The 13,842-nt window shown below is 37.0% G+C and overlaps 1 protein-coding gene across 1 annotated transcript in view; it reads right to left on the bottom strand.

Moving 5' to 3' along the window:
- Window positions 1–3,355: 3,355 nt before the first annotated feature.
- Window positions 3,356–13,842, bottom strand: part of LOC107838960 (chlorophyll(ide) b reductase NOL, chloroplastic) — a gene marked incomplete in the record, with an annotated part of 29,648 nt that continues 19,161 nt past the window's right edge. Inside the window, 9 exon segments of the mRNA XM_047395330.1 lie at window positions 3,356–3,593; window positions 3,707–3,817; window positions 4,010–4,051; window positions 4,146–4,196; window positions 7,374–7,424; window positions 8,322–8,379; window positions 13,145–13,230; window positions 13,302–13,350; window positions 13,429–13,496. Of these exon segments, the coding sequence (XP_047251286.1) occupies window positions 3,546–3,593; window positions 3,707–3,817; window positions 4,010–4,051; window positions 4,146–4,196; window positions 7,374–7,424; window positions 8,322–8,379; window positions 13,145–13,230; window positions 13,302–13,350; window positions 13,429–13,496 (564 nt within the window).

Raw genomic sequence — 13,842 nt, 5'->3', positions numbered from 1 at the left:
AATGATAGAAGGAACAACAATTTCAACTCACATGAATCCTTAAAACCCATAAACACAATATCTTTGAATTTTAGAAAAGGGTTCTTGAGCTTCTTGGATGAAAGGGACCAAAGAATCAACATCTACATACCTTGGGGAAACTCTTTTCTTGAAAGTTCTTAGAGAGATTCTTGATTTCTCTTGATCTCTATTGATTTTGCTTGAAGAAGAAATAAGGGTTTGATTTTGTAAAACCCTAGTTTTGATGTTGAAGATGGGAAATGAGGTTGAGAGCCTTTTATCAAGTACATATAGGGGCTGAAGAAGAGTGGGAAAAGACCAAAAAGCCCTTGAAATTAAACTGAAAAATCCCGATTTACATGTTGGCACGACGCGCCATAATCGCGCCAGCTCACTGGAAATTGGACAATTGGAAAACTGCATGACGACGTGACGCGGTAGCAATCCCGTTGCCACCTTAGTTGCGAACTGGAAAGGCACCGCGACGCGGTGGAATCGCATTGATGCACTAAAAATTAACAATTCTGAAATTAAGCCTTGGCTCGACGCGCCATAATCACAGAGGCTCACTGGACTTTGACGATTTCCATTTTGGCTGGCTCTGCGACGCGCTAAAGTGCCAGGAGGCACACTATCTCCCTAAAATAGCTCTAACTCTTTGCCCGAGTATCGGATTTGGGCGAATTCGATATCGATAGAAAGCTTATTCAATGCTCTACATGAATTTCACTGCACAGAAGTGAAAATTCTACACGGTCCAAAGTATTTCACACTTGGGAAGACACCTCTCAAACTTTTGGGACTGAATTTTCACTGCACAGAACACACTCTAAGGCTCAGACTAGGAGACAAGTTGCGGGGTCTTACAGATACCTTGGGGGATTTGGAGACCATAAGATACCTTGGGGGATTTTGAGATCATATTATCTCTCCAACGCATCATTTAATATGCGAGAATTATGTTCAGACCCTTCCTAACCAGCAAGCACATATGCGAACTTCAAATTAAAGTTGATGGCAGCTAATACATTTTATGTTGTTGTACCTTTTCAGCCACGAAATCTATTTTGATATTCAATAGGAATAGATGCAGGCACACGTGTTCTATCTATTGCTCCTACACAATCATGTATACAACTTAAGTTAATAATATGTAGTATTTTCCGTGAAATGACTTAAAATATGAAATTAGCATGTCACTTAAGGTAAACCAGGGATTCTATCAATGATTGTTCATTATCTCCGGTTGGATAGTTTCATCTAGTGATGTTATAAGGATTGGATAGAGCTTCAAAACTGCTTGAAGTACAGTGTGGAAGCATTGATGCATAGACTCAGTTGACCTATAAAACTGTGATCCAATCATTCAAAATCGTTCATTAAAACCAACAATCTCTAATAATATCAATACTTGTTCTTGAACAGACATTTTTGGTTGAACACAACAAACTATTTCTTCTAAGAGCTTTGCATAGTTCATAAAACACATGCTTACTCATTCTTATCTAACCCACACAATGAACATCACTTCCATTCAAAATACTATTCTTGTAGAATCTCTTTCTTGATCTTTATTAATATAAGGTTCTCTAGGAATGCTGCTTTGATATTCGTACGCAACAGTAATTGCTACTCTGATAGCTAAAACTAATGTGGCTTCAACTCCGATTACTGCATCATCTTCATCTTGATTAGTCGAATCCATCTGTTGTAGTAACCAATGTAATTTCGTTTACTATATAATAGAGAAAAAACATACAAATCTAAAAAATTTAAGATACTCATATAGCTTGAGTCTACTGTTAATCGCTCAATTACCTCACAATAACTTACTAATTTGCATTGAAAGTTAAACCTAGATTTAAAAGTTGATAACTAGAAAATCAAATCTTTAAATGTAATTATTTGCCCAATAATCAACCACGTAATTGTGAATATGAGTTAACATAAGGCAAATATTGAATCACCGTCATCATGCTAAAAAAAGGAAAAAGAAAATGATCGTCAAGGTGATTGACACGTGCAACCAGGTGTTCCCCTTTAATCAATTCCTTTGTATCAATGCAACTAAGCTCTCTTATAATAGAACAAGTAAGAGCAGTCAGCAGAGCAAGTAGAGAATTGTTTAGAGAAGACAAAAATATCATGAAACTTAATAAAAGAAGGGGTGAAAGAAGGTGGAGCGTTTGACAAAAACTTTCAAACAAAATTAAACTCAAATTACAAATCCAAACAAGCAAAACAAGAAAAATTTGAACAAAATCTTGACCAAACACCATAGAAGAGATTACTTACAAAGCATACCCTTTGAAATTCTTGGAAAAATTGCAGTGGGGAGTGGGGTGTATAGAGAGAGAAAAAAAACCTAAAATGGTGAGAAGCGCAGTGAAATATGTTTCTAGATAATAAGACTTCAACGCTGTTGGGGGTGGAGAAGAGGGGTGGGGGTGAGGGCATAAGCGTCTCAAAATTTTTCAGAAAATGACTTTCTTGGGCTCATCACAAAAGTCATTTTCTGTCAAATGGAGGAAAATGAGTTACTTTAAAAATATTTTCTCAATATTTTATTACAACTAAACAAGAGAGCAGAAAAATATTTTCCACCATACCAAAACACACCCAAAACGGAACAGATGGAGTAGTTATACGCTGCCTCCGTATTTCTTCTTAGCTATGACGGCACTCAACCTTTTCCTCAGCTTGGGCTACCTCCTTAGTGTTGTGTTGTGAGCACGACCACCCTTTTTGCGACCACCCTTTTTGCGACCACAATACAATGTGGATTTTGAATGATACCATTTTCAAGCCTAAAGACAATACAATATCTTTCACATCAACCTCAAACACATGCATCATATCCCCACATCAAACACACATTTATAGCCTACCAACAAATCAAAACCACCCACAGTAAGCATTGTGAGAACTAAAGGCATTTAAAAGAGCTTCAGAAAGTAACGCGTGTTATATATTCCTCCACTTAATTTTTTTCCTAGAATGTAAAACAAGTCATGCATGTGGTGGCCAATATTTTTGAGTACGTCACAAGCATGTCACACTTGGCTTCCCAAGTGGCTCCTTTGGTGGAAGAAGTCCTCCAAAGCACTTTGATCAAAGATACCTCTTTACACCTCAAATTTTCTAGTTCACTGACTAAGAACTTTGTAGAACATTACCTGAGCTGGGAAGGAGATGACATGTGCTAGACTATGCACGTCTTCCGTAATATGAGAACATGAAATAGTGGATGTACAGATGGCAACTCCAACGGAAGAGCTAGATTGCATTAAAATTACATTAGAAGAAACTATCACTAAATTTGGTACTAAAATGAGTAAGAGCATTTAAATGGATATTTGGTGAAAAGAAAATTTCTTTTGATTATTTATCTATGTAGGTCAATAAGAAGCAATATACAGCCATTCCATCCCAACATCTTACATGGCTTTGTCTTCGTCAAAAATGGTAAGGCTTCCATTGACATACACAAATTGTGATCAGCAAGACAAGAAATAAATTTGGACCTATCCATCCATTTGGACCCATCAATCTTCAAGAACATACCGATTCCTTCTAGCACCAAACGCGATCCTCTGTGAGGCAATACAAAACCATGATATCATTAGAAAGAAATCAGATGTGACTGTGTCGGGCACAGGTGGAAAGAGGTGAAGGAAATTAGAGTAGCAAAAGTGCTCCACTTAACTGAAAATATTTGGGAATAGGCTTTTAATCCCGTGAGGAAACGTATGTAAGTAGCCTTTGTTGATCCATTGGTCGGTATTGATCTTATATTTGGGACTAAATACTCTGCAACCTGTAAAATAGAAGCATAAGATGAGGCAGGGGGGATACAGAGAAGTGTGATAGGGGTGAGGACACAACAGATTTCATATTGATTTAAGCTGTTCCTGGTGAAACTTTCGATCTGCCTAAGATCAAGGAAAAATTTAATTTTCGAGGCAACAAATAGAAAATCAACGACTACTTAAGGTATTGGAATTCTCACCACATCTGCTGGCTCTGCCAAAATGTTAATGAAGAACTTGGCCTGCATTAAGCTTAAAGCCGTTTTAACATTTTCTTTTTCAGAACAGGCAGACCCCAAATGAAAGAACATAAGGAACACCTAGTCAGCATTCTACCTGCTTCGTGTTGGCACCGGACATCAAAAGATCAGTTGTGACCATCCCAGGCTGCAAGTGAGTGGAATGTGGGTTCAGATAAAGACAGGATTGAATGGAGACAAATGATAGAGAAATAAAGAGATGTCAAGCATAGTCACATTGAGAGTCCAAATAAAAATAGCATATTCTAGAATATATAGAACGTAATTTCAAAAACCTGGAATAAAAATCCCTAAAACAATAGTAACAAAGTATTTTATGTATTAGTGCTCTCAATGTAAACATTTATAGATCTCAACTTAAGTTACATAGGTCTTCAGTCCAATTGCCACATATAAGAAATATATACGTTTTTGCAATACAACTTTGACTGCCACAATAAGTTTATGAAATAAAATTAAAAATTAGGTCGGTGGATCTTGCAATCTACCCAATATGCAAAATCAGCAGCCTACATCGTCGTCATATTTCTGGAATCTATCATGTTCTCAACGCAAAAGCTTTAATTTGCACCACAATTGAGACAATCAAGTATCTACAATTTATCACCTATCATTAAGATGCAAACTATTCAAGGAAGTTATCAAGATGGCAAGATAATAAAGGCATAATTTTATTGCTTGAGCACCATCAATAAACAACTAACGCACAACACAACACCCCAGCCCCCCACCCCCGGAACTTAATACCTTTTATTCAGTGCATATCTTAGTTATCTTTGGTCCTAATTTCTCCCCTTGGCTATTTGGTAGCTTCCCAACCCTAGACGCCGACATAGCAAAGAGAGTGGATATACACATTTATTGGTGTGCAAGGTTAATGAAATATCGATTGTTAGTTGCCACATAATCATATATAATGGTTCCTTTATTTCAGCTGTGGATTTCTTTTTAATTCTTATTAACATACCACTTATATTACATAATCTTTGTATTTTTTAATTTCTTCTTTAGATGTGACTACTTAACAACAAACCCCGTGTAATCCCACAAAGTGGAGTGGGGGGAGGGTGAAGTGTAAGCAGAGCTTAGAGCTTACCCCTTCCTCAGAGGTAGAGAGGTTGTTCTTGATAAACCTTCAGCTAAAAAGAACAGTCCAAAGCAGTCTAGCGAAAGAAGAAACAGGGTACAAGAAACAACTAATAACAAAAACAACATATAGCAATAGAACAAAATTTACAACAAACCATACGACAATCGGGTACAAGAAATCAACAGATAGTAATAGAAATCGAAGGATAAGAAACCACGGCAATACTATGACTACTATTTATTCCAGTTGTATGCCTTTTCTTTTTCTAGCAAAAATTGTAAAAATAATTCCTAGAAGTCCATTATGTTTATGCTAATAAATTGTTTTAGCTAAAATAATGTACTTTTAACCATGCATTTTATTTTATTTCATATTTAGATGAAACGAGGATTTGTTCAACTGTGCATTTCTTTGTGTTTGGGCCAAATATGTATAAAAAAGAGCCCTTGGATGAAACTCCTTTGTGCATATCCAAATAAAATATTTAGCCTAAATAGTGGACTTTCAGATATGTTTGTTACAATTTGGTCTGAAAATATGACCCAAAATAATTAATGAAACTACAACGATTAAAATATATATATTATTCCTAAATGACGTGAGGCGGGAGAATGAGGTAGTAGTGAAGCTGGAAGCACAGGAGGTATGTAAGAGGGATAAGTTCAAGTATCTTGGATCCGTGATCCAGAGTAACGGTGAGATTGACGAGGATGTCTCGCACCGTATTGGGGCGGGATGGATGAAGTGGAAACTCACGTCGGGGGTGCTGTGTGATAAAAAGGTGCCGCCCAAGCTTAAAGGCAAATTCTACAGGGTGGTAGTCCGTCCGGCCTTGCTGTATGGAGCGGAGTGTTGGCCAGTTAAGAACTCCCACATCCAAAAAATGAAGGTGGCAGAAATGCGGATGTTGCGCTGGATGTGTGGACTGACTAGAGGGGATAGAGTTCGGAATGAGACTATCCGGGAGAAGGTTGGTGTGACTTCAGTGGAGTGCAAGATGCGGGAAGCACGATTGAGATGGTTCGGACACGTGAAGAGGAGGGGCATGGATGCCCCGGTCCGTAGGTGTGAGAGGCTAACGTTGGATGGTTTTAGGCGGGGTAGGGGTAGGCCGAAGAAGTACTCGGGTGAGGTGATTAGGCGGGACATGGAACAGTTACAGTTCACCGAGGACATGACCCTAGATAGGAAGATCTGGAAGACGCGAATTACGGCAGAGGATTAGGGCCAGTTTGGGTCACTAGTGTAGGGAATTACTTGGTGGGGGTTTTATTCTTGTTTTGATTCCGTGTTCCGTGTTCCATGTTTTATTACGAATCTGTGTGCTTTCCTCTGCTTTCCTCTGTTTTATAATACTTATGGGTGCCGTATGTATGTTATGTAATCTGCTTCTGTGCTTTACTATGTGTTTGTGTGGTATCTCGTGCCTTGAATCGGAGGTCTTTCGGAAACAGCCTTTCTACTTCATCAGAGGTAGAGGTATGGACTGCGTACATCTTACCCCCCAGACCCCACTAGGTGGGAATACACTGGGTTTGTTGTTGTTGTTGTTGATTCCTAAAAAAAATATCACATGGGACCAAGGTTGTTCAGGGAGTGAAAGCTACCAAATAGCAAAATATAGAAAGGTGTAGTTATGACCAAATATAATTTAGGTATGCTATGAATTAAAGATATAAAATTTAGGGAGGCCCCAAAGTAATACGCCAACAATTTATGGTTGACTATAAGTGGAATTGCAGTTTTTGCGGAATCGTCCCAAGGACAGTGAGACTCAGGCTTCAATACTATCACATATCAATGTCATAAATCTTTTTTTTTAATCAGGTAAACATTTCATTAATCACAAGGCCAAAGTCAGCCATATATACACGAAGTATACCAAAAAGTAAAGAACCTATCAATGTCATAAATCATGAACTAGTCATAACTATTAAAGAGTTTAATAACACGTAAGCTGGAATATTTTTTGAATCTTCTATCTCAAACATGACAACCTAAGGGATGATTTATCCTCGTTATTATTAGGAACTTAAATGCATATCAGAAAAACAGAATGTGTTCAATATTCAGTAAAAGAAATGTAAATACTACCCATTTCAGAATAAAAGGGTAAAACAAAGTAATCAAAATTAGTTCAAATAAAAAAGGCAAGCAACCTTACCAATAATCAAAGACACTATAAGATCACAAGATAAATGAAGCAGGGCATACCGACAGATTATGCACTATAATATTTTTAACATCCTGCATTTCCAATTCTGCCTGCAAAGAAATCAAGAAAATCTATGCTGTAATAATTCATCAAGAAATTAGACACACATTTCGGAAGAAGGCCATGCCAGCGGTCAACTCTTCAACAACAACATAACCAGAGTATTCCCACAAAGTGGGGTCTGGAGAGGGTAGAGCGTATGCAAACCGTACCTCTGCCTCAGAGATGAGGTAGAAAGGTTGTCTCCGAGATGAGCACTCAACTCTTCCAATTGCAGATTTTATGCTTTGTGAAATGTTGACTAACATTCTTATATAATAAAGTTGTATCTTATGATTTCAAGATTTATGTAATTCCATTTATTTATGGTACAGCAGCTGTAAAGGAAAATAAAATCAGAAGATATAGGTATCTGCTCTAATCCGTGATATTTTATGTCCTTAACTAGTCTTGAGTGATATCCTTCTAATCATTCAACATTAGGGCACCAAGCCCAGGCATGTGATAAGAACTTTCAGATTACATGAACAATTGATCATCCTGGGACTCGGAATTAGCAAAATCAATGCCTCTTAATATCAAACAAATGGTGAATGATTCCACAAAAATTGGAAGGAGTGCATTGAATTGTGTGCCTCATGTACATTATCCAGCATAGAGTTCGACAAACACCAGGGAGAAGGGGGAGGGAATATGTTTAAATTGTTAAGAGAGAAGTTTCTTTATTGTAGTTCTGTAACATGTCCTCTTTTACGTGCCAGATTCCTTTTTTTTTTTGCCCAAGCACATGGATATATTTTGCTGGTAGGTAATGGTGAGACTCGAAATCATGATGTCTATCTATTCTAATAAAAGATTGAATTGCGTGAGCTGCCTAATAAAAGCACAAACCATTAGAGACGAAACATTTTATTTATATATTTTAGGTCTGCAACAAGAGTACATGCCTGCAATGATTTGGTTAAGTGCACCACACTGCGCTTAGTCGCTCCATATGCTGCAAATCTGAAGATCGAAAAGGAAACAAGACACATCACTGAAAAGGACTGCGAGAAGCGCAGCAACTGAGACTAGTTGCATTATTCTCACTAATGACCCCTTGTATGAAGTTGATAGAAATGCACTTCCCAAAAAAAAAAAAAAATCTACAAGGGATTTCAAAATCAGGACAAAATCTGAAACAAACAGAAGAGGCACATTTGAAAAAGAAAAACGAATGACTGGAGTGATCAACCTAAATAGAGAACAAATAAGAGACGATCAGGAACATGTCGATAATAGTTTAATACTTTAGCATGACATGCTACCAATTTTGTTTCAAAGTGTGTTCCTTAGTATGTTAACTACAAAACATCATGTATAAATAAAGAAGCTAGATACACTAGGATTTTCTGGATTATGTCACATTGATGTTAGATATTGTTGTAACATACTGGTAAACATTATGGCCACCAGTAATCATTTGCAGTCACAATGTTTTACAATTGGACAGAGGATGTTTGTGTGGCAGTACAAGGATGTTGTTCTACAGAACCCAGAAGAAGAAAAAAACAGTCATTTGAGGGCAAAAAAAATATTCTGCTTGTTTATTCATTCACATCTGAGAATATAAATAGACAAAAGAATCCTATTCTATTTCTAACTAGGAAACTAATAGAATCTTATTCTACCTTCAACTAGGATACTAATAAATCCTATTCTATATCAACTTAAATAACTAAATTTCAAAAATAAAATTACTAAACTAAAAAAGAAAAATAACAGCAAATAACTCAATACTTCAACACTCCTCCTTGAGATGTTTGCTGGTAACTCCAAGTTGTTCATGAAAAGTTTCAAATCTAAATGTGGAAAGAGCTTTGGCAAATATATCAGCGAGCTTCAATCCCTCCTTGGACTCAGCAATTTCATTGAACATCTCAATACATTTCTTCAAAAGGTTCTTCCCAATTACCTTGAGAATCTTGCTCTGGTGTAGCATCTCAGGAGAGATGTTGAGAGACAAATAATCAGAGTCCACAACACCCTTCAGAAATCCAAGGTACTCGGGCGTAAGCTCCTCACAGTTATCCATAATGAACATCCTCCAAGCTCCTATTTTCTCCTTGCAGTCTTTACATTTGTACTGTTTCCCAACAATAGGACACATCCCACAATGATCACAACCTACACCAATATGACTTGTGGTCCTCCACCTGTTAACCATGCAGAAAGATCAAATCTAGGTAGTGATTTGCAGCCAGCAGCTTCGTCCTAATTTTGTACTGATGGGATCTGACGGCAGCTCTGTACGCTGATGCCTTTTCCCTTGATGTATACATCTCGGGAAACTGCTTTTCCAGGTATTGTGCAAGAATCAAACAAATGTTGGGGTATCCATTTGGATGCTCCAATTTGCCAACTGGACATCTACATAGCTTGTCGCTAGGATTAATCACACAATTTTTACAATAAACATGGCCACAATTAAGAACTACGGGTCGGCATAACAACTGCTTGCACATACCATAAAGCAAATATAAGCACCTGCTTGTCACTTGCACTGGTATTTTCATCTGCGAAGTTAAGATCTTTTGACGTTGCATCCATACTGGGTTCAGAACTCCATGTTGCAGGATCTAAAGAAACATTTCCTGAGGAAGGCTCCTTCCTCTGCTGAACCACATTTCTACGAAGGACCAGAATGAGGTGAATCATTGTTTGAAACACTATCATTTTTGCAACGGGATTCTGATAAATAGTCATCAACATCATCATAGTTTGACACATCATCGCAATCATCCATCCCATCATCTCCATCCTTCAGATCTTCATGAAATGTGAGGTCTGAATTGGAACTATTGTTATTGCCGGAGTCTGGAGATCCAGATGTGGTCCCAGCTACAGTATGTGGATTATCCTTAGTTATAGTCTCCTTATTGTTTTGAAACTTTTGAGTTTTTTCTTGTGAAGTGATTTGCTCGATTTCAACGTCCATTGTAGTGCAGCAATTTTCAATTTTTTCAGAATAATAAATAAAATCGTCATCATTGTGCTTGGTGGTCACAATAACCTGCTCACATTGACTACTTCGACAAACTCGCTCAGAATTTGAGTTCCAATTCAAAGAAAAACTTCTTTTTATCATTTCAACTGTAATCACTTCTTGGCCACGAGAATCAGAACAACACATTTTTTATCTTTGAACAATAACATATAATCTTGTTCTAGAATTTGACCAATACTCAATAGATTCTGGTCAAGATCAGGTACCAACAAAACATCTCGAATAAATTTAGTACCTTTGGGAGCTTTAATTGCCACAGTTCCTTTACCAACAATCTCCAACTTGGTTTTATCGGCCAACTTGACACTACCTTTGGCAGATTCCAACTTCGTAAAATATTCTCGTTTGCTGGTCATGTGTTGAGTGCAACCAGTGTCCAGAAACCATGTGTTTTTATTATTCAATCTTGTTGCTGCCATCATCGTAAACACAAACTCCTCCTATTCTTCAACTTCCGAAATGTTGGCTTTTTGAGTTTGTTGGTTGTTCTCCTTCTTCACTCTGCAAAACCTTTCAATATGACCAAGCTTATTGCAATATCCACACTGGAGAGGTGGTTTCTTCCCCTTAAACCAACAATCATCCTCTTTATGATTGTTTTTTTTTGCAATACTTGCATGAAGGAAAGTTTTCTCTCTTCTTGACTCCATCGCGAGAATCGCCTTGATTATTTCTACTAGAATTAGTAGAAGTTTCTGGGATTTTACCTGCTTCTAACATCTGCATCTTCCCTTTGAACTTGGCTTGAAAAGCAGTTTCAGTAGCTTCTTCGTCTTCTTTGCTCTTGAGCTTGAAGAGCATGTACAAGTTCTAAAGGTGACAGTTTAGTGAGATCCTTTGAATCTTCGAGTGAGGAGATCTTTGCTTCAAATCTTTCCGACAAACTCGCAAGAACCTTTTCCACGATTCTTAAATCTATAAGCTCTTCTCCCATAAGTCTATTTGGTTTACAACCTTCATCAACTTGTTGGAGAATTCTTCAATAGTTTCTGAATCCTTCATTCTGAGAATTACAAACTCTCTTCTCAGATTTATCACTTTTATTTGCCTAATCTTGTCACTTCCATGAAATTCTTCTTTCAACTTGTCCCAAGCCTCCTTTGCAGTCCCACTCGCCATAACTCTAGCAAAAATTACTTCCGAAAGTGCTGATTGTATGCAAGAGAGAGCTTTAAAGTTTTTTGCAACCTCTTCTCTGTGATTCTTAATTTGCGCCATAGTTGGATTATCTGGCAAAGGATTTACCTCTCCTCCAACCTCTACCACTTGCCACAGATCATATGCTAGCAAATATGTTCTCATCTTGATAGCCCAAATTGGATAATTCTCACCAAAAAAAAATTGGGGGTGAAGGAATTAAAAAATTGTTGCAAGCCATAACAATATTGACTTTTACGCAGGGTTATTTTTAGGGGTCTTCTCTCTCACATATCCCTCAAGAAATTGGCTCTTGATACCAATTGTTGTTCTACAGAACACAAAGAAGAAGAAAAAAACAGTCCTTTGAGGGTAAAAAAAATATTCTGCTTGTTTATTCATTCAAATATAAATAGACAAAAGAATTCTATTTTATTTCTAACTAGGAAACTAATAAAATCTTATTCTACCTTCAACTAGGATACTAATTAATCCTATTCTATATCAACTTAAATAACTAAATTTCAGAAATAAAATTACTAAACTAAAAAAGAAAAATAACAGTACAAGAAAACAAAAGGTTGTATAGATGATACTTTGAACAGCAGTAAACAAAAGGTTAAGTTTGCTCAAGAAAACAACCAAATGCGTCTAATTAAAAAAGAATATTAAGTTGTATAGATGATTATTGTTTTATCTTTCTTGTCTTTTAGCCAAAGATGGGAACTGAAACAAACTTGAAGTTTGTCTCCCGTGAATTCTTCATAAAAGTTCAAATTTGTGGCGCTAGGGTGAGGGAACTTGAAATATAAGCTTATATCTTTTTCCCAACTTCAATCGCACTCTCACCCATTTTCTGCTACCTCCCTCCCCCCCTTCCTCCATCTCCCTCCCTCCTTCCCTCTCTCACTCTCCCCCACTCTCTCACTCTCCCGTACAAAAGGATCATGAAAATAAAGCTGCTAAGAAACTCTAATGAGATGCACAGAAGCAGGTCAGGTTCCTATCAAATCAGCGCATAACATATGCATGTAATGAAGCAACACATCTAATGGTTCTTACAGATATTATTATTCTTACATGAAGGTTTTCCGTAACTTTTTTAATCAACTGATTTATAAACCACACCATGGTTGTACTTAATGAGTTTAAGGTCCAGTTATTAAAGGACCAACCAAATCTAATGGTTCTGAGAAATACAATTCTTAGACAGATTTTTTCCACAACTTTCTTATCAAATGATTTATAACCTGCACCATGTTTGTAACGAGTTTAACGTCAAGTTATTGAAGAACAAACTTGATGTTTCCACCTAGAAGTTGGTAAAGTTAACAAAGAACTCCTGCAGTTCCAATTTCAATAGGAGAGCAAATTCTTAGTTGATGAACCACTGTCAACAGGAATCAATTAGTGCATCACCTGAGATATCCTGGTGTAGTTCCAGGGTAACAGAGAAAAATGAGATACTTTTCTAGATAAGTTATTCACTTCTCAAATCTCCCTAATGTAAATGTTCTTGCACATGACCCCTCCTCTTCTGATATATTATGCATAAGTTGAGTGTCACTGGGAAAGAAATAAAGATACCTGGGGGTTGGTCTTCCATCTGAGCCAGCTCCGTCAATATTAAAAATATGACCTCCTCGAGGCTGATTCTGCATCAAGTTTATAGCCTAAAATAAGAAATGTTAGCAAACAGAGGCTAACTAACAAAGAGGAATCCATAACCTAGCAATGCTTTTACCTCACGACAGCATATCATCAAACCAAGAGTATTTGTAGTGACAACTTGACTGCACACAAATCGAGTTCATGATAAACATCAATAATAATTAAAGATAAAGACACAAGTTAAATGCAAAAGAGCTCACATTAAATCTTCATCAGAAGCTTCTGCCAGAGGTTTGAAGCTATACGCATTTGATCCTGCATTATTGATCTGCTTGTGAGAAACGAACAAAATTAGAATATCAGCATTTCAACATATAAGTTTCTCAACGGGAAAAACTAAAATACAAGTTACCACCCTGGGGTGGAGTGATAAAAACAACACGTATATCAGCATTTCAACATATAAGTTTCTCAATGGGAAAAACTAAAATACAAGTTACCACCCTGGGGTGTAGTGATAAAAACAGCACTTATATCCGTTACAACTTAAAAATAGACGCACAAAATTTTCCCATTCCATTTACCATCTTATTTTTACCAGAAAACTAATGTGTTAGATTATCCGGATGGAAATCATATGATCTACGAACATGCTAATATTTTTTTAAAACTAA

Source organism: Capsicum annuum, chromosome 8 (genome assembly GCF_002878395.1).
Source record: "Capsicum annuum cultivar UCD-10X-F1 chromosome 8, UCD10Xv1.1, whole genome shotgun sequence".
Classification (NCBI taxonomy): domain Eukaryota; kingdom Viridiplantae; phylum Streptophyta; class Magnoliopsida; order Solanales; family Solanaceae; genus Capsicum; species Capsicum annuum.
The sequence above is the reverse complement of the archived record's forward strand: the minus strand, read 5'-3'. Positions and strand labels throughout refer to the sequence as shown.